Source organism: Bos indicus, chromosome 21 (assembly GCF_029378745.1).
Source record: "Bos indicus isolate NIAB-ARS_2022 breed Sahiwal x Tharparkar chromosome 21, NIAB-ARS_B.indTharparkar_mat_pri_1.0, whole genome shotgun sequence".
Lineage (NCBI taxonomy): Eukaryota > Metazoa > Chordata > Mammalia > Artiodactyla > Bovidae > Bos > Bos indicus.
The window spans coordinates 23,507,166-23,532,746 of record NC_091780.1 but is presented as its reverse complement, the minus strand read 5'-3'; the positions used below and the strand labels follow the sequence as shown (position 1 = coordinate 23,532,746).

Here is a 25,581-nt window from a genome sequence, read left to right as displayed (position 1 = left end):
AGGATCTTGGGATATAGCCAAGCCATTCTTAACTCTCTGGGCTAAGTACTCTGTAGTATAAAGACTTATCTTAGTATACCAGCACTGGCTTGTTTCCTACTGATGTAATGAAGAGGGGTATGGGGAAAACCCTTATCTTATTGTTAACGTTTTATTTATAGCTGAGCGTGAGTACTTGGTTTATCAAATCTTTTGTAATAAAACAGTTACCTGAAAGGATGGCTTTGCAGGAAGTGGGTGTGGAGGAGAGAGTTAGATCCAGAGCATATAGGAGAAGCGTATCTGGAGATGTCAACCTCTAGAGCAGATTGCTAAGAAAGAAGGCAGCAGAAGGCAGATTCAGGAAGTTGCCTTTTAATATCTTTGACCTATCATGAAACTTGTGCTCTTAATATTACTCTTAAACCAAATGAACTTTTTTCAAGAGATATGAGGACAGAGCAATAAAGCTCATCTCACCGTATTAATCAATGGACTAACTACCAAAATTTGAGGGAAAATACTTACAAGTATTTTATTTGAATAAAACCATTATAATGGCCATTAAAATGATGGGAAATATGGTGCTCATTCTGAAAGGAAGTTTCAGCATCACTGGATTTACAGAAGAGGAGGCAGCAAAAATGCACATCTGGAGGTGAAATAACATTGTAAACTCAACCTACATTAAATACCATAAAAGTAAATAGAGTCAAAATACAGCATTATTTACATATAACTGAGAAGAAAGGGAACATTACAGAGTTAAACTTTTGCATAACGTGTAATGTTTATGTAACCAAAAGCCTTAGAGTTTGTGTAAAATGACTGTGTGCCTTAATCCCACTCACCACTAGATTTATAAATAAGACACTGAAACTGAGACTGATTCCTTCCTGATTTTATAGCTTTATTCTTGATATCCCTCTAAAAAGAGACCAAAATGATTGTGAAGATGACTCATACCTATAGAGTAACTACAAAGTTCCACATTCACATAACAACAAAAGCCAAATGAAATATACTGCAGTTGTTTTACCTTTCAATTACTACTGGGTACAACACATCATAAGTAGGCATAGTGGTGCATTTAGGAGCTGACTGTACTCCCTGTGTAAAATTTGAGGAATGCACACATCTGAGTATAGGGATATTTCATCTTACAAATTAAAAGCAAGCATTTTCTACATAAAATTTTTATTTCTGTGTAAAACAAAGACAACTCCTGAAGGTCTAACAAGGAAAATTATATACAACATTCAAAACACTATTAAGTCATGAAACAAAGATGAATCTGAGGTAGAAGTCAAGCAATATAACCCACAACCTTTTTAGGGGAGTATTTATTTCCAGCAACCATCATGTCTCTCCAGTAAGAGCAAATTTTTTAAAAGTCCCAAGTTCCAAAAAATTAACAATCCATTTTCTACAATCAGATGTAAAACTATGACCAACAAAAGACACAATGTAAACTTTTGTCATGTTAACAGAGTAAATAGTTTTACTAAAAGTTGGTGACACTTCTATCAGTAGTAGCCATAGGGAGGCCTTTGGTTGTAACCATAGTGTCCATATTGATGGGGGTAGTAAGGTTCTTGTCTGTGCTGCGGGTAATTGTTACCCCAGGATCGTCCATGCCATTGATTGGATCGATTGTCACTTGGCCACCCCCGTCTGCTATCCCTACCTCTAAACTGTCTGTTATCTTGCAACCTACAACAACAAAACAGAAATATTTTTATACTTCCCTTAAGAATAAAAACACATGAGAAATCTAGCCTGGTGCATTTCATTTCTCAATCTAATACTCAGTAAACAAAAGAGTAAAAACCAGTTCTCTTTAGAGTGTTATTGCACCAGGTATTCAAAACTTTCCTAAAATTCAGATCCAGTATTATACTGGATAGACTTTGCAGAGAAGAGGTAAACTATAGCTGCAAACTCAAAACAATAGGATGGTTCTGAAGCAAACTAAACCTATTCAGTTGTTCAAAAGCAGTATGGTAATATTCCTTTTATCTATTTTGAGGTATTAAATGGAAGTAATTTCCATTGTATAAACTTCTTTCTAAATGGAAACCAAAACAATACCTTCTTTATGGAATTTAATGTAAACGTTTTGTAGAAGACCCTAGGTTTTTAAAGCATAATTGCCAAGAAAATATTAGTCCAGAGAAAGATTAAAAAAAAAAAAAAAAAAAAAAAACCATTAAAATACACATACACATGGCTGCATAGCAAGGGGAAAAAAATATGGTGCTGACAAAATATTAAAGCAAAAATTTATCAGGGACTTAAGCAGTTACTAGGCACTCAATATAGCACACTGAACAAAAACACTGATGCCTGCCCTCATGGGCCTTGGGGGCTAGATGATTCGAGCTGTCCTCTCCCAGATCAGCCATCTGCATTTACTCTTCAGAAGTAATACATACCGATTGCCTCTATTTCTCAGGCTGCCACCAGCTCTGCTATTCCATTCCTCAACAATCGGAGGGGAATCAGGAGGGCGTTTTAAGTATTCTTGGTATTCTTTGTCATCTTCTGTGAATCTACTGGCAAACATCTCTTCAAAATTTGGAACAGCTTCAGAAGTGTCAGTCATTCTGAAATTCTGTACAGGTTTTTAATGTGTTTCTATTAGAATTTTTTTTTTAAGTAACACCATCTTTACCAGATAGAAAATAGGAAGTAAACACTTTTAGGCAGAGTATGCGTAAAGCCCTTGTGTACCTTTAAACCTCAGACAGGCTAGATTAAATTCAGTCTTTCTTCACTACTATAACAGAGGCACTGTGCTAACTAGGAGCCTGGGATACAAAGATGAACAATATATCATGAACCTTGCCCACAAAGAGCTGAGATCTGGTAGAATAGACAGTTGTGGTATAAATATAAAGGGAAGAGCAGCAAATGTCAAGAAATGAAGCTCTAAAAGTGAGCAAAAGTCAAATAGTGAAATACTTTGTATTTAATGTAAACAACTCTGCTTTTTCTGAGGCAAAGGGGTGGTTTAAGCAGGAAAGTCTCAAGAGCAAATTTACCATTTAGAAGGATCACTTTTCTATTAATAACACTGTAGAGAACAGATTAGTGAGTTTAAGGGCAGATTACTGCAATAACATAGGTGACATGGTGAGGATTTAATCCGAGGCACAGACTGTGAAAATAGTTTTAAAAGAATTCCAAAAGGAATCAGTCACTGAGTAGATGTTATGAAGAGAGGAGGGGATAAAGGATAACTCCTAGGTTTGTGGCCAAATAATTGGTCAGGTTATGGTATCACAGGAACTAGAAAGTGAAGGTCGGTGAAGATCCACACTGAGTTAAGTTAGTTATGATGTGTATATCCACATGAAGAGTCAGTTCACAGTTTAAATATCTGGGACAGAGAACTGGGTGGACAATGAATGCAATGGGATACATCAGTTTTGCTGGTGGATAATGCTGTGAGAATGAGACTCCTCAGGAAGGCTATGGAAAAAGAAAGAGTATCAAAAAACAATCCTAGAGAACATCACCGTATAAAGACGATAAAGAAGGGCTAAGAGGAGAACCCAAGAGATTATCATAGAAGGCAAGAGATTAAAGAGTGAAAGGTCATTAGTGTTGAATAGTAACTGGAAAGAACCAAGAGAAAATTAATTCGATTTAGCCATTAGGAGCTGATTAGAGTAGCAGGGATTAAAGCAGGACTACAATTAATTAAGAAGTAATTGGAAAGTAAGGAAATAGAAATCTACACCCATTAGTCTATACTAAGCTTTCAAGAGGCCTGGCTGGAGACACACACAAAGGGCAGTAGCTAAGGGCTTACTGGAAGATTATCTCTTTTTCCCCAGACTAAAACACCTGATGGTTGGTGACAGGAAAATAAAAGAAGAGCCAACAAAGAAAGAAAAAGACTGAAAATACAGTGAAATGAAGTGAAGTCACTCAGTCATGTCCAACTCTTTGCGACCCCATGGACCGTAGCCTGCCAGGCTCCTCTGTCCATGGGATTTTCCAGGCAAGAATACTTGAGTGGATTGCCATTTCCTTCTCCAGGGGATCAAACCCAGGTCTCCCGCATTGTAGGCAGATGCTTTTACCCTCTAAGCCACCAGGGAAGTCTCTGGAAAGACAGACAAAAAGGCCTTTAAACACAGAGCTATTAAAGTCGAAGGTAATTACTATAGAATGGTATCTAATATATTTTCTCTTTTTCTCTAATACATTCTTATTCTAGGTGTTCTGACACATGAAAAGAAGTACTACAAATATTATGTAATGGCTATGAAAACAAATTTTTTTCAGCTGAGTTTTCCAGGGCAATTATGGATTCACATTTGAAGCCGTATTTACCCAAATTTTCAGAGAGCTCCCTACCTCTGAGAAAAGATTTGACTTAGGCTGCAGAAGGCCTAATCCTTGAGGAATCAAGGAAGAAAGAGTTCACTTCTTTTTATCTTCAACCAAGATCTGGAAGCCAGCCCTGGAAGTATTTTGGAGGTAGCTCCAGATGCCCTGGGGCTTCCCTGATAGCTCAGCTGGTAAAGAGTCCACCTGCAATGCAGGAGACCCCGGTTTGATTCCTGGGTCAGGAAGATCCCTTGGAGAAGGGAAAGGCTACCCACTCCAATATTCTAGCCTGGAGAATTCCATGGACTGTATAGTCCATGGGGTTGCAACGAGTTGGACAGGACTGAGCAACTTTCACTTTCACTTCACTCAATGTCCAGTCCTTTCTTGATGCAGTCCCATCCCCTACCTTTCCTAACCTAAACCCTATCTTTCTATTCTTTGCCTCAAGACTTGTTTTATGATGTGGGGTATATATGACATCATGTTAAAACTTTAAAACTAAATCTCTCTTATTTGACATCCTAGAATTATTTTTCTTCCTTTATCAATTCAGTTATAATAAAAAGCTTTTGTCAAAGAGATGTGATAGTAGAAGACAGCTTTTTCATTAGTTTGTCTTTCCTCCAAACTCCTCAAAACTCATGCGAATATTTATAATACTACTGTTGTCCCAACGAAATTAAACAAAGATTATTATTTGGATTAAAGAAACAGTATCTAGATGTTTTAACTTCTAGACATTAGAGTATGTCTTATTAAATACTAATGTGTCTGAGATTGGCAAACAGCTGTCAAATTCTCAAATCCAAGGTACAGTTTAAGATAGATTCAGCAAATTAAAACCGTGCCTCAATGTCTTTAGGAAACACTGGAATCACCAGAAAGATGACCCATACCTAACCAGAGAGGTGATAAAAATCATAAGGCAAGGCAAATATGCTATTGTATTTAATGTTCGCCCAGGATCCCGCTCCCACAAATAAGCAAATGTTTATCAACTTTATCATTACTGGTGAGGATGAAAGGATTTTCATTGATCCATGCTTTACTCACCTCAGGGATTTGAAGCGACTGTTCTGTTTAATGTTTAGATTGTGTAGATCTGTGGGAAGAAAAACAATAAACTTTACTCCCTTGAAAGAAACCCTCAAATGGTGTGTGCCGCGGGGACGGGAACCGTAAGGATCTTTAGTTAATTAAGTGGTAGGATTAAAAGACTTCCGACGCTAATTTGAAACAGGAAATTGGAGCTTAAAGTGCTACCGAAGAGCTACAAGACTTGTCCTCCGGGCCTTCAAAATCAATCCGAGCGTGAATAATAACTAGACAAAGTATGTTCTTTTCTGTTAAAAACAAACACAACAACAACAAACAAGGTAGATGTGTACTCGAGGACGGCTAGTTTTTAGGCCCTAAATAAAACCACACGGAACTTTCGCTGTGGGTCACTGACCTCGGAAAGGACTACCCAGAATGGGCAATCATGCCCTGAGAGATGAACCCAGAGAGTTAACCGACGAAGACACCGACTGAGAACCGCTGCGTTTCTCAGTTCTCTCTCGCAGCTTTGACTGCTGGGCTCCTTCTAAAACACCTCGGCCCCAGGCGCGAGGGAAATCAGAGGCCAAGAGGGGGGAAGCGGCTTCTGGTTTCGCCAAAAAGTCCGGTCCCAGAACTGCAGAGCCCGAGGACACCTCGCCGGCCACTCAGTTCGGCCTGCCCGCCCGACTCCCTCCTCCCTGCGGCCCGAAAGGACTCCTCCACCCAGGACTGTGTCTATCCCGCTCAGGGCTCCGGATGCGCACGTAAACCTACCTCCGGTCCAGGGCGCTGGCACAGTACCTCTGTGTACACTCCTTCAGCTCTCCCAGGTAACAGAGCCACTTCGGCCAGAATCCGACCGCCTCCTGACTTCCGCTTCCGGCGCGCTGAGGCCGAGGCAGGCCTGTGAAGTCTCGCGGGATCTTCAGATCTCCCTGTGCATTTTTCCCAGTTTTCTCAATGCTGATGGCTTGTGCGGGGCTCTGCGGGAGTACTTGCTGCTCCTGCTAAGTCGCTTCAGTCGTGTCCCACTCTGTGCAACCCCAGAGACGGCAGCCCACCAGGCTCCCCCGTCCCTGGGATTCCCCAGGCAAAAACACTGGAGTGGGTTGCCGTTTCCTTCTCCAATGCATGAAAGTGAAAAGTGAAAGTGAAGTCGCTCAGTCGTGTCCGACTCTTCACGACCCCATGGACTGCAGCCTACCAGGCTCCTCCGCCCATGAGATTTTCCAGGCAAGAGTACTGGAGTGGGTTGCCATTGCCTTCTCCGGCGAGAGTAGTTAGGTCGGGCTAAAAGTGTTGATGCTTTCCGTGCGCTTCCAACTGGCCTGGTGACTGGTAGGAAGAGACGCATCGCTGTATTTTGAGCCCTCTTGATTTGGAGCCGGCGACGGCTAGGGACGAAAGTTCTGGAACTTCTCAGCTGAGAAGGGCGGGAAAAGCTGCCTTCGGCCGCCTGCGCCGAGTCTGCGTGAGGAATTTGAGGCGATTGCCGGCCGAGTAGGCGCGAGGGGATCCCTTCAGCGATACTACACCCTTCACTCCTGCTCAGGCGAACCTCAGTAGTAAGATTTCTCTAGTCCGTTTTGTACCTGTTTTTACCGAAACACGGCCCCACTCTGCTCCAGCTTAAGTCGTCAGTACCCAGCTCCCTTCGGGAGTCTTGTCCGTTTCTTCTGTAATGTTCGTAGGTGTATGCTATGCTATGCTATGCTAAGTCACTTCAGTCGTGTCCGACTCTGTGCGACCCCAGAGACGGCAGCCCACCAGGCTCCCCCGTCCCTGGGATTCTCCAGGCAAGAACACTGGAGTGGGCTGCCATTTCCTTCAATGCATGAAAGTGAAAAGTGAAAGTGAAGTCGCTCAGTCGTGTCCGACTCTTAGCGACCCCATGGATTGCAGCCTAACAGACTCCTTCGTCCATGGGGTTTTCCAAGCAAGAGTACTGGAGTGGGGTGCCATTGCCTTCTCCATCGTAGGTGTATAAACGCTGACTATTCCGCAGAGTATTTTGGCCTCCTTCCTCCCAAATTGCTTTCCAGAGTGGCTCCCTCATTTCTTTAATACTCTCATGAGTTTCCAGCTTGGAAACATCAATGTTTCAATTTGATGCCATTTCTGTTTGCCCCATTGATACTGACCAGCGTTTTTGGCCTTTCTCAAGCAATAGAAATTGACTAGTGACAAGAAATTCAGGGGAGGCTCTGTTGAGGCTCATGTCTCTATCTTGGGATGTTGAAATTCTATCCTTTAATTAAAGCTGAATGAAATAATAGCTCCATCTAGAAATAAGTTTTCCTTCTACTGAATGTTCATTATGCTTTGGAAACCATTCTTAATCTGTTCATTCAGTACCAGTTTCTCAGTTGGAACTTCTATTTGTGTACAAGTCTTTTCTCCCTTCTAGACCATAACCATTCATTTCTGCATCCTGAGTGTGTAACGTAGTGCTTTGTATAAAATACGCACTCAGTAAGTGTTTGTGGAATGAATGATGAACTGTGAATGTTCCAATCTACGTTTTAGAGACATTACCCTAGCTCAAGTGTGAAAGATAGTATGAATGGGAAGATAGGATAGTCTTGGTGTTGGGTAATAAAGGTGAAAGCAAAAAGACCAAGATTACAATAATTGATTGGTATAGTAGCCAAGTGGATGATGGGAGAAAAGAATCAGGAGGAATCAGAAAAGACTCCAATTCTTTAAGTCTTGGAAATTGTAACTGAGAAGGGAGGTGCATAGCATGTGTTGGTTTTAAAACAAAAATGAGCTCAGAGCTCAAAAAAGATTTTTAAAATTTGAAATAGTAGTGAAATATTCAGAAGAAAAATCTTAGGGGGGTTTTAGAAATACAGGACTAAAGCTGATGAAAGAGAAGCTATACCTAAATAGGTAAATGTGTGAGTCATCCGTGAAGAAACAACAGTTGAAAACATTAGGGTATGTGATCTTTCCGAAGGAGAAAGTATTTATAGAGAAGAGCAGAAGGCCAAAACCTACAGCTCAGGAAATAACCCATATTTAGGAAGGGGGAATAGGAAATAATAAACTTGAAGGGGAAATTGGAATAAAGATGGGTAGCAATATAATAGTTGAAAAACTCAGGCAAATGCTTGCCTGGTTGGTATCAGCAGTCAGAGATGATATTTGGGAAATCAGTTTTTGAGTCCAGCTTTCTGATTTCCTTGTGACTTTATTATAGTGTTATTTCTAGGTAATGAGAATTTACATAGAAAAGAGTATATTTCTTTTCTTTAAATTCCAAAACTGCACTTAGGAGCTCCTAGGCTTCAGAGAGTTTCTGTGAAAAACTGGGGATGCCAGCCAATTTTAAAATGAAACTATTTATGCACATAATATTTTCTCATATTCTGATATCTTGTCAGTTACTATATTTCACTTTCTGGCATCACTGAGAAATAATCTGTTCCATGAAAGGGAATTTTCCAGTTAACTGACAGCCTTTTAGTATCAAAACTTGTTCACTGGAACCACTTCTCTAGAAATATACGTAAAATATAGTACTTATGTTCACTGGAACCACTTTTCTAGAAATATACGTAAAATATAGTACTTACTTCTGTACCGTAACCAGAGTAAGTGGGCCATAATTTAATCTTTGCTTGGCAATTAAGGATAATTGTTACAGCATCAGCTGCTTGCCCAGTGGCTCAGTGGTAAAGAATCCACCTACCAGTGCAAGAGGTAAGAGTTCAATCCCTGAGTCATGAAAGATCCTATGTAGAAGGAAATAGCAACCCATTCCAGTATTCTTGCCTAGAAAATCCCAGTGGTCAGAGGAGCCTGACTACAGTCCGTGGGGTCACAAAGAGTCAGACACGACTTAACAACTAAATAACAGAAGTAATAACAATTCTTTTCTGCTGGGTAGTAATGTGTTTGGGGCCTGTTAATACCTATGGAAAAAATTACCTTTTATTAGTTGACTTTGCTGTTTCTGTTATTACTGTTGTAGCTCAGTATTTTATCTTCTCATAGCTTTATAGATTGACCTAATTTGAAGCTTCACTTTGACCCAGAGATCTAGAGGCAAACGCTTTAGCAGAAGTCCCAGGGGGAATTGTAACAGCAAAGAGTTTTCTGAGGCTGTGAGTGAATTTAAGACAATAATCATTTCTTAAATGATTAAACTGGAGCTGAAGAGGCAATATAATTTATTCAAAGGAACAGCCAGTAAGTGGCAGAACAGGATTTGGATCAAGTCTGTGATACTTAAGAAGGCCTTGCTTTTTCCTTAGTGAAACACTGTTTTCTCCTTTTCATTCTCTACTGTACAAGTCTCGAGCCACATTAAACAACTTTGCTGCTGCAACACAACCCGGGCTTTTCCTCTCCACGGTTGATGTGGAGCTCCAGAAAACAGGAACTCCTGCAACCTGCCCACCAAAAAGTGAACTAACTCCACATGGTACCTGTTTCCTCACATTGCTTACCTTAAAAAAAAAAAAAAAAATCTCTTGAAGTTGTATTTCATAAGCAGAACCCAAGTCAAATGGCTTGTCCCTGGCTTAAAGGAAGACTCGGCCAGTGAACTTCTAGTATCATCCTTGGAGAGAGAGTGCTCATCAGGTAGTAAATTGTCTGAACAGAAAGATATTCAAAAGATGCTGGGCAGCCCAGAAATGTGACATTTATTCACTTTAGCTTAATCACACTTTGCCTTGTTTTATGGTTCATTATATATATGTATATAAAATCACAATATTGAAGTGGTGAAAGGATCATCTGGTTGAATGCTTTTTTTTTTTTCCTCTTAATAAACGCCCCTAAGAGATTAAATGACTTCTCCAAGGTCACAGAATTGATCAATGACAGAACTAGACCTATAACCTACAGGCATTCCTCATTAGTTTGACATCTTTTTGAGTGTTAGAAGCCAGGTACTGTTCTAGGCCCTGAAAACATCAATGAATAAGGATAAAAGCCCTGCCCTCATGGAGCTTCTACTTCTAGTGGGGGAGATAGACAATTAAAAAAATGAATATGTATGTGCTGTGAAGAGTAGTTAAGCACAGTAAGAACACAGAGGGTAACAGGCTGCCGCTTTGGTTAGCATGGTCAGGGAGTGTGTGCGTGATAATTTTCATCTCAGCCCATTTCCTTATATGGTGGAGTCCCTCTTTTCTCTCCTATCATGAATGTAAAAATTGAATACTTTGTTTATTTTTAACATCCATACCATTCACAAGGGAGTAAAAAAATCTCTCTCTCATTTCTGGGGCAAGGCAGATTTGCTGAGTTTGTAGTTTCATAGACTGTGCCCAGTGGCACAATTTAACTTCTGTTTCTATAGCTCGAGTTGGAATTACGGGCTCCTAAATGTTCTTTTGTCTTTATATTGTGTTATTCAAACCCATTCCCCCTTTCCACCCCACCCACTCTACTGCATCACAAACACACCAGAGCACAAGGGTTGAACTCAATAAATAAGTTCCCAAAAGAGAATTTAAAAATGATAATCTTCCACTCATTTTTTCTGACCTGCAGAAAATCTCATCATGTTTCCCTGCTCTGATTTTATCTTCTGCAAAATGGGAATAATAACCTTTGCTGATTGTCTGCTTTGTAAGATTCTTGTAAGAATTAATCATTGCGTGTATAAAGCACTTTAGGTGCCAGTGAAGAAAGATGCTATGTAAATTATAATGATAAAGTTATTATATGTTACATAAAGGTTTAATCTCCAAAAGGGAAACATTTCAAGTTATAGAAGGCATTGGTTTAGAGCCACATTTGTACTCCTGTGGCTTTAATTACATGGAATGGTTTTGATCAGAGATTATAGGATCTTAATCCAGTTCTCCACCTCAGGGTAGGCCTCCCACATCCAGAGTCCTTTGTCTAGGGGCCTTTATTCAGGACACTGCAGAAAGCAACCCAGTGTTTGTTGCAAGTTTGCTAGCTATCTGAGTATTTCTAATTACCCTAGAAGCCAGTTGATATTGTTAAATAAATCACACAAGAAGGAGAGAGAAGCAATCTTGGGGATGACAGAACTATAAATTGGTCTTAGTAGGTTGGACTTAAAGTCTTTTCCAGTTCTAAAGTGTGTGATTGTGATATGAAGGTGTTTTTTCCTCCTTTTCCCTAATGTTATATGAGTTAAGGATACAAGCTATGTTTTCCAAGTAGACATAATTTTTGACAGGCCCATCCACGGCTAAATGATGGCTCTAATCTTCATTATCCTTCCTTTGTATTTTTGGTGACTGTTTTCTCTGTGTGCTCCACCATCTAGCTCTGGTCATCAGTGCTTGGTCCTGTCCACCTCTTCCTCAGATGTGTGTATTACCCTTAGAAAGGACCTTGAAAGTGTGTGGAAAGGCCAAGAGGCTTGTCCACAATTTACTGTCAGCCACTCCTTCCCCCATAACACCATACTCTCCCTCCAGGTACTTTTCTAGAATGTTTTCCAGTGAAGTGATGCTCACAGTTTGAGTGTTCAGTGCATTTTCCAAGCACTGGAAAGAGGCATGAGTAAGTCAGGATCTCTGTCCGAGGGTGAACTGCTGCTATCTTACCCATTAAAAAAAAAAATTTTTTTTAACATTTATTTATTTGGCTGTGCCGGGTCTTCATTGCAGCGCATGGAATCTTTAGTTGTGGCATACAGATTCTTTAATTGCAGCATATGGGATCTAGCTCCCTGACCAGGGACTGAACCCAGAGTATGGAGTCCTAGCCACGGGACCACCAGGAAAGTCCCTTACTCATTTCAAGAGGGAAAATCTCTAGGTCCCATTCCTGGGTTTTGGTAGGCTCACTGTCCTTGGTGACAGGTGGCATAGTCTTCCATTTTGTGAAGCCAGCCTTGCCTGGTCATCTTTCAAAAGAAAGGTATAAAAAAGCCCCATTTTCAAACACATGTTCAGGCAATGCAAATGTCTTCAAAACAAGTGAGTTAATTCTAGGGAGTAGAAAGAGGACCAGGCAAGGAGTCAAGAAACTTGACTAAATCAAACTATTACTCTGTAGATTATCATGCAGATCACCACCTCTCTGGGCCTTGGTTTTCTCATTTTCTTATTTTGCAGATAATATTGAGGCTTCAATATCAATTCCCTTGATTTCCAAATCTCACAGGGAAAGACCTCTGCTGCAGGGTGACCTCTTTCTGCCCCCTTTCACCTTTTGTCTTCCAGTCTCTCGCTGCTGTGTCTTTGATCAGTGTCCCCTTCAGCTCTGCTGAACATCACTCCTGTAGTTATTCCTTCTCTTCTCTGTTTTCAACTCTCCTTCTGTAAGGGCTCCTCCCACCCCCACCACACCATGTAAACTTGCTCAAGTTTCTCCAGTCTCAAAACAAAACTGATACCCTGCCTCAATCCTGTGTCCTCCTATAAAGATCTCGGATCTCCTTTCCCCCTCATGGGGCACATCTTACAAAGAGTGCCCACAGCCTCAGCATTCTACCCTCCCCTCTTTTCTGTCCACTGCAATCAGGTTTCTGCCCACAGACAACGCCACTGAAACCACACTGGGAAAGTTCCCCAGACAAAGTTGACCTAGGGCCAAGTTCAGCTGCTGTTGGTTTAAAATCTTCAGTTTACTTAATATCTGGGAAGCATTTGACACTTTTATCTCCTCCCTCCCTTAAACCTTCTTCTCACTCTGTTTTCAGATTTCTCATGATTCTTCTCTGCCCTGGATTGCTGTTTCTTTCTCCTCAGCTGACCCCTCATTCCCCTACCCATGGCCCCGACTCTGCTCTCCTGGTGTTGCCCTTGGAGACTCAGACTCTTCTATGACTTCAGCTTCCCGCTCTGTGCTGATGACTCAACAATGGATATCCCCAGACATCCATCATATCTGAGCTCTAGACTTGGAAGTATTGCTGCATGCTGGAAATTTCTATCTGGATGTCCAGCAGACATCTCCAGCATGTATCTTAATGTGAATTCTTCTTTCTTCCTGAACCTGTTCATCTGCCTCTATCTCTGTTTTCAGAGAATGATTCTTTCCAGTTACCCACATCAGAAACCTGGAAGTCACCCAGGACTTCTCCTTCTCTCCCATCCTACCCACCCAGGCCTTCCCCAAGTCCGGTGGACTTCAGCTCCTGACCATCTCTTCTATTTATTCACTCCTTTTTTCTTCCATCATTCTGTTAGTTCTGACCCTCATCCCTTCTAGTGAAGACCAGGTGATGGCCTCTAACTGGTCCCCACATATAGTCAGTGCATTTATCACAATGTATAATTTGTTTATGTGCACTTAAATGATAAGCTCCTTGAGAGGAAGGCTGTATCTTTCACGTCTTTAGCATAGAATCTGGCAGCCCATATATATGAACATTTTATGAATAATGTTCAATAAATGTTTATTGGTCTTGCCCCTATTTTCTTCTCCATTGTATGTTAGACTAATCTTTTCCTACTTCCTCCCCTCTTAGTACACACTCTACCTAAAGACTCAGCTCACCTCCTGAGCATAGCACATGTTCCCCAGACACCCGTTTATCACAGCACCTGCATCACCTCATTGAGTCTGTTTTCATGTCCATCTTCCCTGTGAGTATCAGTGCTGGGAGTCTCTGCCTTGCCAACACCTAGCCCCAGGACTGACACACACGAGGCAGTGAAGAAGCCTTGCGACTGTATGAATGAAGGAGTCAGACTTGCTGAGCTTCAAGTTCTCCAACTCCAAACCTATACAGTTTGACACAAAAACTGACATAATCTCAAAGTTTTCTCCCAGCAGATGGTCAGAACAGTTGAAACACCAATTCAAACAGTTGGCAAATACAAAGGTAAACATTTAAGAAAGTGAGTCAGAATGAAGGTGAATCCTCCAAAAGGAGTGAGAACATTGGCAAAACAGTGTCTCCATGTAGTCACAAGCACCCCCTTTGCATCTGATGGTGGGTTCCATATGTTCCTCTCAAGGCGTGTGACACATATGCCTTGAGAGCTTCTCAGGAGGGTGGGTGACAACTTACTGATGACTAAACCCCAGGGGCTAGAAATGAGCTGAAAGCGTGTTATTTCTCTGGAACAAAAATTAATTTTTTTCTTCAGCATTTTAATTTGCTCATTTTTGTAAACACAAACTTTACTCACTTATTTAATATTTGTTTCTGTTCAGTTAGAACTCTAGGAAAAATCCCTAAAGACTCTTAAGATTTGCAACTTATTTTTTCACTCCACAAGCATTTATTAACACCCAATATATATTTCTAGGCTCAATGTTGGGGGAGTGAAAAGATTTTTTTTAAATGTAAAATACAAATCTGAAGATCTAATTGAAGAATCGAGCAGAGGATATGGATGTAGATAGGCATAATGTAAAAGCGCGCATAGTAACCTGATGGAGGGCAGGAAAAGGTAATTCCAACTGGATATCCAAGTACGAGAGGCCTCAGAGTAGAGACTATCAGCTCAAAGGGAAATCAACCAGGAGAAATTTACTGAAGGTGGTGAATCTCCAATAAGCACAGAAACACACAGAGTATATGCATTGCCGGCAGTAGCACCTGTGTGTAATTTGGATTTGAGGGGTAGAGAGGATGGAGACTGGCCATCCTTCTGTCGAATGCTTTTCTGAGACTGCTCCATCTCCCCCTTCAAGCCACCTCGTACTACTCCTCTCTCCCAAGTCCTCTCGGGGGACCCCTGACCCACTGTCATATTTGGGGTATGAGTTGTGATCCTGGTCACTTGGGGAAATACATGTCTCCCTTCAGAATTTTGCATGTTCCAGTTAGACATTGCAAGGACTGACTCCGTTTTCCCCAGGGCAAACAGGAGTCGGCCCCCACCCACAGGTGGGTGGGCACCTCCACAGAAGTCGTCAGCGTCTGCAGGTGGGGAGACTAGCCAAGAGAGAGGTTCAGTTTCCTAATTTCTAAAATGCAATTATGATAATCATTTCCACCACCTACAATGTAAGAATGAACAAATGTCATTTTTTCATCACTTTTCCAGACCAAAGGAGAACACTCTGACTTGGCTGATTTGAATAGTAGGAAGAGGTTCTGATGCAAACATTTCGCAATAGTCCTGGTAAAACAGCCCTGTCAAACTGTGGACACTCTACTGCTACTATTTATTGAGCGTTTACTACAGGCCAACCAGCTGGGCAACACTTTGATGTTACCTCATTTTATCCTCGCAATAACATACCAAGGTAGATATCTCTTTTTAAAAAATTTTATTACATATTTATTTTTTTGCTGTGTAGCTTGTGAGATCTTAGTTCCCCTACCAGGAATTGAACCTGTGCTCCCTATAGTTGAAGCACAGTGTCTTAACCAGTGGACCATAAGAGAAGTCCCTATCTTCTTTAAAAAAAAAAAAAAAACAAGGCTTAGAGATGACAGATAATTTGTCCAAGGCTACACAAGCAAACAAGAAATGAGGTTTGACCTCAACTCTCCTATTTCCATAGAAGGAACACCAGAGAACTTGAAGAACGACATATTTGAGCCAGAGTGTTTCTTTGAGAAGTAGCTGTGTGACAGGCTCTGTGAGGAGAGAGTAGAATGCAGATGTTCAGTGGCACCAAAAGTTGCTAAAAGTCGTGAATCGTTGCTAACAGTCATGAATCGTACTCTTACAAAAAGTGACTCTTGTGATATGTCAGTTATGTGGGGGGAGGGGGGAGGGGGGAGGAAGAGAAATGATGAAAGCAGCTTTGAACCTGCTTGAATATATGGCTAGCACTTCAGTGAAGACCTGGGGTAACTGGCCACGGAGCACAGAAGAGAAGATTTCGGCCTAGAAAATGTGAGGAGTAGGAGTGAATAATTAAAATCTCTGTGTCCAAACACCTAACTCTGGGTAATCTGCCTGCTTGACGTACCCCTGGGAAAGGCGGCAGTCCTGACATGAATAGTGGCTATGCAGGAACAGCTGGCTCTGTCGCCCTCGTATCAGTCCCCTTCCACAGAATAGAGTGGGTTTTCAGGCACTGGTTCAGACCTGCACTGACAGAGCCAGTTTAACAGCAAGAGCCATCGGTTTTTCATTCCAGGAACGCTTTACAGTCTATTTGAATTTTAAAATAAATTCCGCACAGCAAGTTGTTGCATTTAAACTGTCAGGTGTAGGCTGGCTAGCCACCAGGCTCAGGGTTCTCGGTGCCAGAATTACTGACATTTATTTAAAAATGGTGTCAAAGTAAAAAAAAAAAATGATACCTTTAGTGGTTTTGCCTTCCCAACAGCCTCTATCCATCCCCTCCCCCTCTCTTTCTCTCTGTATGTGTATGTGTGTCTGTTTGTCTCTCTGTCTCCTGCTTTCTCTCCTCCACCCCGCTCCCTTGTCCCTCCTGCCTCTGACCACCACTTCTTCCCTCACCTAGTTCAGAATTCTTAAAGAGCCGAAGGACAGGAATCCCCAGCATTAGAAACAGGAACCGTGCCCTGGTGCCCTTTAGGAAGCTGGCACAGCAGGAGGAAGCACTCGAGCTCCCTCTCCCCTCCCAGAATGATTTTAATTACCTGCACCTGCAGTGTGATCCTGAGCTCAGGCCTCAGCCGAAAAATCCAGAAATCAGAGTTGCTCACCAAGGATTGGCTCTGTTAACCAAGCTTATTTAACCAAACCACCATACTGGTTTCTCGTTAGATCAGATACCAGCTTGTTAATTCACAATGAGAAATACACCTTCCTTTCCATCAGTGACTCAGGGTGCCCCTTCCCCGGTGTCTCAGTATCTGGGCACCACTTGGGGCCATGGTCTCTGGCCTTGCACCTCTGCATCCCTGGAACACAGTTGGTGCTCCATAAATATTTGCCAGACTGAATTGAATTTTGCCAGGGATAAGATGTGTGTATCTTCAGCCATTTTTACTCAAACAGACTAGAGATATTTTTACCCCACATATTAGTTTAGTCAAATGTTGTTTCTGAGCCACAAAGATCCTTGCAAATACTGCAAGGCAAGATTTATGAAGTAGCCATTTTTAATTTTTTTTTCTCCACACAGCTGACTTCATCATAAAGAACATTCATCTCAGGGGATTTACCTAGCAAGATATCATTCTACTTCATTTTGCGTTTCCTCTTTTCCTTCACATCCAAAATGAATGCAATAAAGGATCCCACTGTGCCCCAGGTAATAATAGCACAGGCAACTATAGACTGTCCACTGTGTCCCTGAAATAGATTCTCGGGTAGAAAGAACAACAGCGCTGTCATTTAGTGAGTGCTACAGGAAGCAAGGATCGGAGCTGAAGACACAAAAAGACTTATGAGTCAGTGGAGTCCAATTTAGTCTTGATGGAAGCACAAGGCACATTATTAGATCCATTTTCAAGGAAAATTATATTGTTGAAAAGAAGAGTCCTGTCCATTTGTAAAGCCCTGTCACTCAGGTCCCTGGGGATAAGGACCTCTTCTCAGACCCCCAAACAGGCTTTCCCTTTTCTTGGTTCTACAGACGCCATGAACTACAGCCCGCCAGGCTCCTCTGTCCATGGAATTCTCTAGGCAAGAATACTGGAGTGAGTTGCCATTTCCTTTTCCAGGGATCTTCCTGACTGAGGGATTGAACCCGGGTCTCCTGCATTACAGGCAGATTATATACCATATGAGCCAGCAGGGAAGCCCCTGATATATTAATAAATACTCTTAAAGGTTTCCATACCCATGTGACAGCTCTGTCCTCCCCTTTCCTCCAGCAGGCAGAGTTTCTGATCTGAAGTTCAGGAGGTTTTGTTCAAAACTCTTGGCTGCCATGACCTCTCTCTGAGGTCAGTGTGTCCAGGACTCAGCCCTTGACCTCCTCTCATTCTCCATGCGTGCTCTTCATGTGAATTGTATTTATTCCTGTGGCTTCCGCTGCCCCTTGTATTGCTGGTACCCTTGACCCTCAGTTATGGTGTATGGTTCTGACTGTATTTAGACATCAGTATATTCTGTGCACGAATCCTCTTCCATCCCTCATTGGATATCCCATATCCCTTTTCATCAGGCTGCCTGTTCAGTTCAGTTCAACATTTACTGCATATGTTTGGCAGAGTTCTGTAGTTGTTGAGGATACCGAGGTTCCTTTCTATTTAAGCAAATATTCGTCTAATTAATTTGCAGGGTTCTTTAAACTATCCAATCGTTGTAGTAATCCCTGAAGTCTTAGCTATCAGCTACTGTTCTCTTTCTCTCCTGCATCCTCCCTAAGATTATTCGTTAGTACAGTTTCAATTCCATAGAGATAATTTTCAAATATCCATATCTGATACCAGCTATCTTACCTGTCTCATTTAATGTATGCACTTAGATGTCCCTTTGGGTCCTTAAACAACTGCTGTGGCTTTGGTTTCTGAATCTCTAAAATGCAGAAGTCAATGGGGAGATAATTTAGTAAGTTGCAATGTGTCAATGCAGTGCAGCTTTTCCCCTCTATTTAAAATGCTTACAAACAACTATGGATAATTACTGCTTCTCTATTCACTTTCTTAACTCCCTCAAGGAGAAGCCCTTTGTTTTCTAATCAGGAAAGAAGTAAGGGAGTGAGATGATCAGTTATGTCTCGCAGGGGAAAGTGGAAGAGAGATAGCAGTTTGTTGTCACCTTCCAGCCACACCTAGTGAATCACCAAAGATTTCTCAGAACCCTTCAGTTTCGTTCTCTCCTCTCCCTTCCAAGTGCACGGCTGTGACGAGAGCTGCCTTGAAGTTGAACCTTTAATTTGCCTTTTTCCCCTTCTCCAAACAGAGTACTTTTAAGACCGTGAGCTGCCTGAGAAAAGAACCATTCATTTCTGTAACCCCAAATAGTAGAAGAGCATGCAGTTGTAGAAAGAAGGAGGAAGGTCTTTCTGTTCTGTTATAGGACGAAAAAAAGGCTGACTGCAAATCAGCGAGTATAGAGTACTCCATTTAAGTAAAGACGGTGAAAAGGAACTTTCACTCTTTGAAAGGATGTATGAGAACTGGAATGCCTCTGAAAAGGGGACTGTGCACTGGAGGAAGAATGGTTGGAGGGAAACTTCACGGTAAACCCTTTTGTACCTTTTGAAATCTAACCCTGTTGAATTTTTCATGATAAAAAATAAGTAAAATTTAATTTTTAAAAAATATGTTGAATGTATTTGAAATATCCAGAATAGGCAAATATGCAGAGAGAAAGCAGATTAATGTCAGCCAGGAGCTAGGAGGAAGAGGGAACGGAGAGGGATGGTTTAATTGGGTCTGGGTTTTCCTTTCAGAATAACAAAATTACTCTGCAACTGAATAATGGTCATAGTTGCACAACATTATGAATGTACAAAATGCATTGTACACTTTAAAGTGGTTAAAGTGCTGAATTGTGTTACAGGAATTTTACCATAATTTCATATATATGCTAAGTCACTTAAGTCACTTCAGCCCATATATATGTGTGTGTATATATATTCTTGATGAGTGAATGAATGAATAAAATGCCTATTTACAGATTTATATTAGGTATCAATGAGATATCTGTGTGATGAGGTATCTCTGCTTTGTGAAGTTTTTACTGGAAAATTCCAAATGTACACAAAAGTAGGACAGTGTCATGGACCCCACTTACCTAGCACTCAGCTTCAACAGTTAGCAATTCATGGCAAATCTGACTCCATTTATACCCAAACACTTGTCCTCCATACCTACTAGATTATTTTGAAGCAAATTGTACATATTTCAGTATGCATCTCATAAAAGCTATTGACTCTTTAAAAAAAAAAAAAAAAAAAAGCTTACAGTGCATTATCAACCTAAAAAAATTAAGTTATTCCCTAATGTCATCAAACAGCAGTGTTTATGTTTCCTAGATTGCCTCACAAACATCCTCCTTAGGGCTGACTTGTTGCTCTAAGGTTTTAAAGTGACCAATCTCCTTTTCCCAGAACTGACCGGGTCAGCTCATTCTTAGCCATAATGAGATCTGGAGGAATTTAAAGTTTCTTATCTGAACATCTTGAAGTTGGACAAGATGCTATTAAAGTTCTATTTCTACCCAAACATTTTCTAAAGAGTTTCTGATGAGCTCTTTTGCCTGCTAGGGCCCATAGTGCTGTATGGCAGCAGATGTCAGTCATGAAATGCCAATGTAATGATTGAAATCCGAATTTGAGAGGCCCCAGTTCGGCACTGGAACTCACCAGCAAGAACCTCTTTATTCTCCCTCTTGATTAGTAACTTAACCATTCCTGAAAGTGCAAGTTTGCTATGACCAGTAAGTTCTCTTGGCAGTCCTCTATTTGCCTTTGCCCTGCTTCATTCTGTACTCCAAGGCCAAATTTGCCTGTTACTCCAGGTGTTTCTTGACTTCCTACTTTTGCATTCCAGTCCCCTATAATGAAAAGGACATCTTTTTTGGGTGTTAGTTCTAGAAGGTCTTGTAGGTCTTCACAGAACTGTTGAGCTTCTTCAGCATTACTGGTTGGGGCATAGGCTTGGATTACCATGATATTGAATGGTTTGCCTTGGAAACAAAAAGATCATTCTGTTGTTTTTGAGATTGCATCCAAGTACTGCATTTTGGACTCTTTTGTTGACTATGATGGCTACTTCATTTCTCCTAAAGGTTCCTGCCCACAGTAGTAGATATAATGGTATCTGAGTTGAATTCACCCATTCCAGTCCATCTTAGTTCGTTGATTCCTAGAATGTCCATGTTCACTCTTGCCGTCTCCTGTTGGGCCACTTCCAGTTTGTCTTGATTCACGGACCTAACATTTCAGCTTCCTGTAGAATATTGCTCTTTACAGCATCAAACCTTGCTTCTATCACCAGTCCCATCCACAACTGGGTGTCGTTTTTGCTTTGGCTGTATCCCTTCATTCTTTCTGGAGTTATTTCTCCACTGATCACCAGTAGCATATTGGGCACCTACCAGCCTGGGGAGTTCATCATTCAATGTCCTATCTTTTTGCCTTTTCATACTGTTCATGGGGTTCTCAAGGCAAGAATACTAAAGTGGTTTGCCATTCCCTTCTCCAGTGGACCACATTCTGTCAGACCTCTCCACCATGACCCATCCATCGTGGGTGGCCACACACGGCATGCCTTAGTTTCATTAAGTTAGGCAAGGCTGTGGTCCTTATTTAACTTATATGCAGAGTACATCATGAGAATCACTGGGCTGGAAGAAAAACAAGCTGGAATCAAAATTGCCGGGAGAAATATCAATAACCTCAGAGATGCAGATGACACCACCCTTATGGCAGAAAGTGAAGAAGAACTAAAGAGCCTCTTGATGAAAGTGAAAGAGGAGAGTGGAAAAGTTGGCTTAAAGTTCAACAATCATAAAACTAAGATCATTGCATCTGGTCCCATCACTTCATGGCAAATAGGTGGGGAAACAGTGGAAACAGTGGCTGACTTTATTTTTGGGGGCTCCAAAATCACTTCAGATGGTGACTGCAGCCATGAAATAAAAAGACACTTGCTCCTTGGAAGAAAAGTTATGACCAACCTAGACAGCATATTAAAAAGCAGAGACATTACTTTGTCAACAAAGGTCCATCTAGTCAAGGCTGTGGTTTTTCCAGTGGTCATGTATGGATGTGAGAGTTGGACTATAAAGAAAGCTGAGCGCCAAAGAATTGATGGTTTTGAAGTGTGGTGTTGGAGAAGACTCTTGAGAGTCCCTTGGACTGCAAGGAGATCCAACCAGTCCGTCCTAAATGAGATCAGTCCTGGGTGTTCATTGGTAGGACTGATTTTGAAGCTGAAACTCCAATACTTTGGCCACCTGATGTGAAGAGCTGACTCATTTGAAAAGACCCTGATGCTGGGAGGGATTGGGAACAGGAGGAGAAGGGGACAACAGAGGATGGGATGGTTAGCTGGCATCACTGACTCAATGGACATGCGTTTGGGTGGACTCCGGGAGTTGGTGATGGACAGGGAGGCCTGGCGTGCTGCGGTTCATGGGGTTGCAAGGAGTCCGACGTGACTGAGCGACTGAACTGAAAGTGCAAGTGAAAGCTGCTCAGTTGTGTGTCTGACACGTTGCGACCACATGGACTATACAGACCATGGAATTCTCCAGGCCAGAATACTGAAGTGGGTAGCTGTTCCCTTCTCCAGGGAATCTTCCCAAACCAGGGATTGAACCCAGGTCTCCTGCATTGCAGGCAGATTCTTTACCACCTGAGCCACAGTTCAGTTCAGTGACTCAGCCATGTACGACTCTTTGCAACCCCATGGACTGCAGCACGCCAGGCTTCCCTGTCCATCACCAACTCCCAGAGCTTGCTCAAACTCATGTCCATCAAGTTGGTGATGCCATCCAACCAACTCATTCTTTGTCATCCCCCTCTCCTCCTGCCTTCAATCTTTCCCAGCATCAGGGTCTTTTCTAATGAGTCAGTTCTTCACATCAGATGGCCAAAGTATTGGAGTTTCAAGTTCAGCATGTCCTTCCAATGAATATTCAGGACTGATTTCCTTTAGGATTGACTGACTTGATCTCCTTGCAGTCCAAGGGACTCTCAAGAGTCTTCTCCAACACCACACTTCAAAACCATCAATTCTTTGGCACTCAGCTATCTTTATGGTCCAACTCTCCCATCCATACATGACTACTGGAAAAATCATAGCTTTGACTAGATGGACCTTTGTCGGCAAAGTAATGTCTGCTTTTTAATATGCTATCTAGGTTGGTCATAGCTTTTCTTCCAAGGAGCTAACGTCTTTTAATTTCATGGCTGCAGTCACCATCTGCAGTGATTCTAGAGCTGAAGAAAATACAGTCTGTCACTGTTTCCATTGTTTCCCCATCTATTTTGCCAGGAAATCTGGGACTGGATGCCATGATCTTCATTTTTTGAATGTTGAGTTTTAAGCCAGCTTTTACATTCTCCCCTTTCACTTTCATCAGGTGGCTCCTCAGTTACTCTTTGCTTTGTGCCATAAGGATGGTGTCATCTGCATATTTGAGGTTATTGATATTTCTCCCAGCAATCTTGATTCCACTTGTGCTTCATCCAGCCCTGCATTTTGCATGATGTACTCTGTATATAAGTTAAATAAGCAGGGTGACAATATACAGCCTTGACGTACTCCTTTCCCAATTTGGAACCAGTCCATTGTTCCATGTCCAGTTTTAATTGTTGCTTCTTGACCCATATACAGTTTTCTCAGGAAGCAGGTAAGATGGTCTGGTCCCATCTCTAAGAATTTTTCACAGTTTGTTGTGATGCACACAGTCAAAGGCTTGGCATAGTCAATAAAGCAGAAGTAGATGTTTTTCTGGAACTCTCTTGCTTTCTATGATCCAGCGGATATTGGCAATCTGATGTCTGGTTCCTCTGCCTTTTCTAAATCCAGCTTGAACATCTGGAAGCTCTAAGTTCACATACTGTTGATGCTTCACTTGGAGAATTTTGAGCATTACTTTGCTAGCGTGGAAGATGAGTACAATTGTGCAGTAGTTTGAACATTTTCTGACATTGCCTTTCTTTGAGATTGGAATGAAAACTGACCTTTTCCAGTCCTGTGGCCACTGGCATATTGAGTGCAGCACTTTCGCGATATCATCTTTTAGGATTTGAAATAGCTCAGTTGGAATTCCATCACCTCCACTAGCTTTGTTCATCGTTATGCTTCCTAAGGCCCACTTGACTTCAGACTCCAGGATGTCTGGCTGTAGGTGAGTGATCACACCATTGTGGTTATCTGGGTCATGAAGATCTTTTCTGTACAATTCTTCTATGTATCCTTGCCACCTCTTCTTAATATCTTCTGCTTGTGTTAGGTCCATACCATTGCTGTCCTTTATTGTGCCCATCTTTGCATGAAATATTCCCTTGGTATCTCTAATTTTCTTGAAGAGATCTCTAGTCTTTCCCATTCTATTGTTTTCCCCTATTTCTTTTCACTGAGCACTGAGGAAGGCTTTCATATCTCTCCTTGCTTTTCTTTGGAACTGTGCATTCAGATGGGTGTATCTTTCCTTATCTCCTTTGCCTTTCACTTCCCTCCTTTTCTCAGCTATTCATAAGGCCTCCTCAGACAACCATTTTGCCTTTTTGCATTTTTATTGGGGATGGTCTTGATCACTGTCTCTTGTACAATGTCACGAACCTCTGTCCATAGTTCTTCAGGCACTCTATCAGATATAATCCCTTGAATCTATTTGTCACTTCCTGCATAACCATAAGGGATTTAATTTAGGTCATACTTGAATGGTCTAGTGGTTTTCCCTACTTTCTTCAATTTAAGTCTGAATTTGGCAATAAGGAGTTCATGATTGGAGCCACAGTCAGCTATAGGTCTTGTTTTTGCTGACTGTACAGAGCTTCTCCATCTTTGGCTGCAAAGAATATAATCAATCTGATTTTGGTATTGACATCTGGTGATGTCTATGTGTAGAGTCTTCTCTTGTGTTGTTGGAACAGGGTGTTATGATCAGTGTGTTCTCTTGCAAAACTCTGTTAGCCTTTCCCCTGCTTCATTTTGTACTCCAAAGCCAAATTTGCCAGTTACTCGCGGTATCTCTTGACTTCCTACTTTTGCATTCCAGTACCTTATGATGAAAAGGACATCTTTTTTTGGTGTTAGTCCTAGAAGGTCTTGTAGGTCATCATAGAACCGTTCAACTTCAGCTTCTTTGGCATTAATGGTTGAGGCATAGACTTGGATTACTGTGATATTGAATGGTTTGCCTTGGAAACAAAAAGAGATCATTCTGTCACTTTTGATATTGCACCCAAGTACTACATTCTGGACTCTTTTGTTGACTATGAGGGCTACTCCATTTCTTCTAAAGGATTCTTGCCCACAGTCATAGATATAAAGGTCATGTGAATTAAATTCACCCTTTCCAGTCTATTTAGTTCACTGATTCCTAAAATGTCAATGTTCACTCTTGACATCTCCTGCTTGCCCACTTCCAATTTACCTTGATTCATGGACCTAACATTCCAGGTTCCTATGCAATCTTGGTCTTTACAGCATCAGAATTTACTTCTATCACCTGTCACATCCACAGCTGGTATTGTTTTCGTTTTGGCTCAGCCTCTTCATTCTTTCTGGACCTATTTTTCCACTCTTCTCCAGTAGCATATTGGGTATCTACTGTCTGGGGAGTCCATTTTTTCAGTGTCATATCTCTGCCTTTTCATACTGTTCATGGGGTTCTCAAGGCAAGAATACTGAAGTGGTTTGTCATTCCCTTCCCCAGTGGACCACGTTTTGTCAGAATTCTCCACCATGACCTGAATCATGGGCTTGCCTGATAGCTTAGTTGGTAAAGAGTCCTCCTGCAATGCCGGAGACCCTGGTTC

General features: G+C 41.6%; 1 protein-coding gene across 2 annotated transcripts; it reads right to left on the bottom strand.

Annotated features, from left to right (window-relative positions):
• Positions 1 to 864: 864 nt before the first annotated feature.
• Positions 865 to 6,285, bottom strand: RAMAC (RNA guanine-7 methyltransferase activating subunit). Of its 2 annotated transcripts, none has more exons than XM_019983715.2 (4): positions 6,139 to 6,285; positions 5,377 to 5,425; positions 2,415 to 2,593; positions 865 to 1,692 (listed from the first exon to the last, which is right to left on the bottom strand). In XM_019983715.2, the coding sequence occupies exons 3-4, from the start codon at positions 2,582 to 2,584 to the stop codon at positions 1,506 to 1,508; spliced, it is 357 nt and encodes a 118-aa protein (XP_019839274.2). In that variant the 5' UTR covers positions 2,585 to 2,593; positions 5,377 to 5,425; positions 6,139 to 6,285; the 3' UTR covers positions 865 to 1,505. The 2 variants fall into 2 exon arrangements, with proteins under 2 accessions (XP_019839274.2, XP_019839275.2); XM_019983716.2 differs by lacking the exon at positions 6,139 to 6,285 and adding an exon at positions 5,777 to 6,097.
• Positions 6,286 to 25,581: the final 19,296 nt, after the last annotated feature.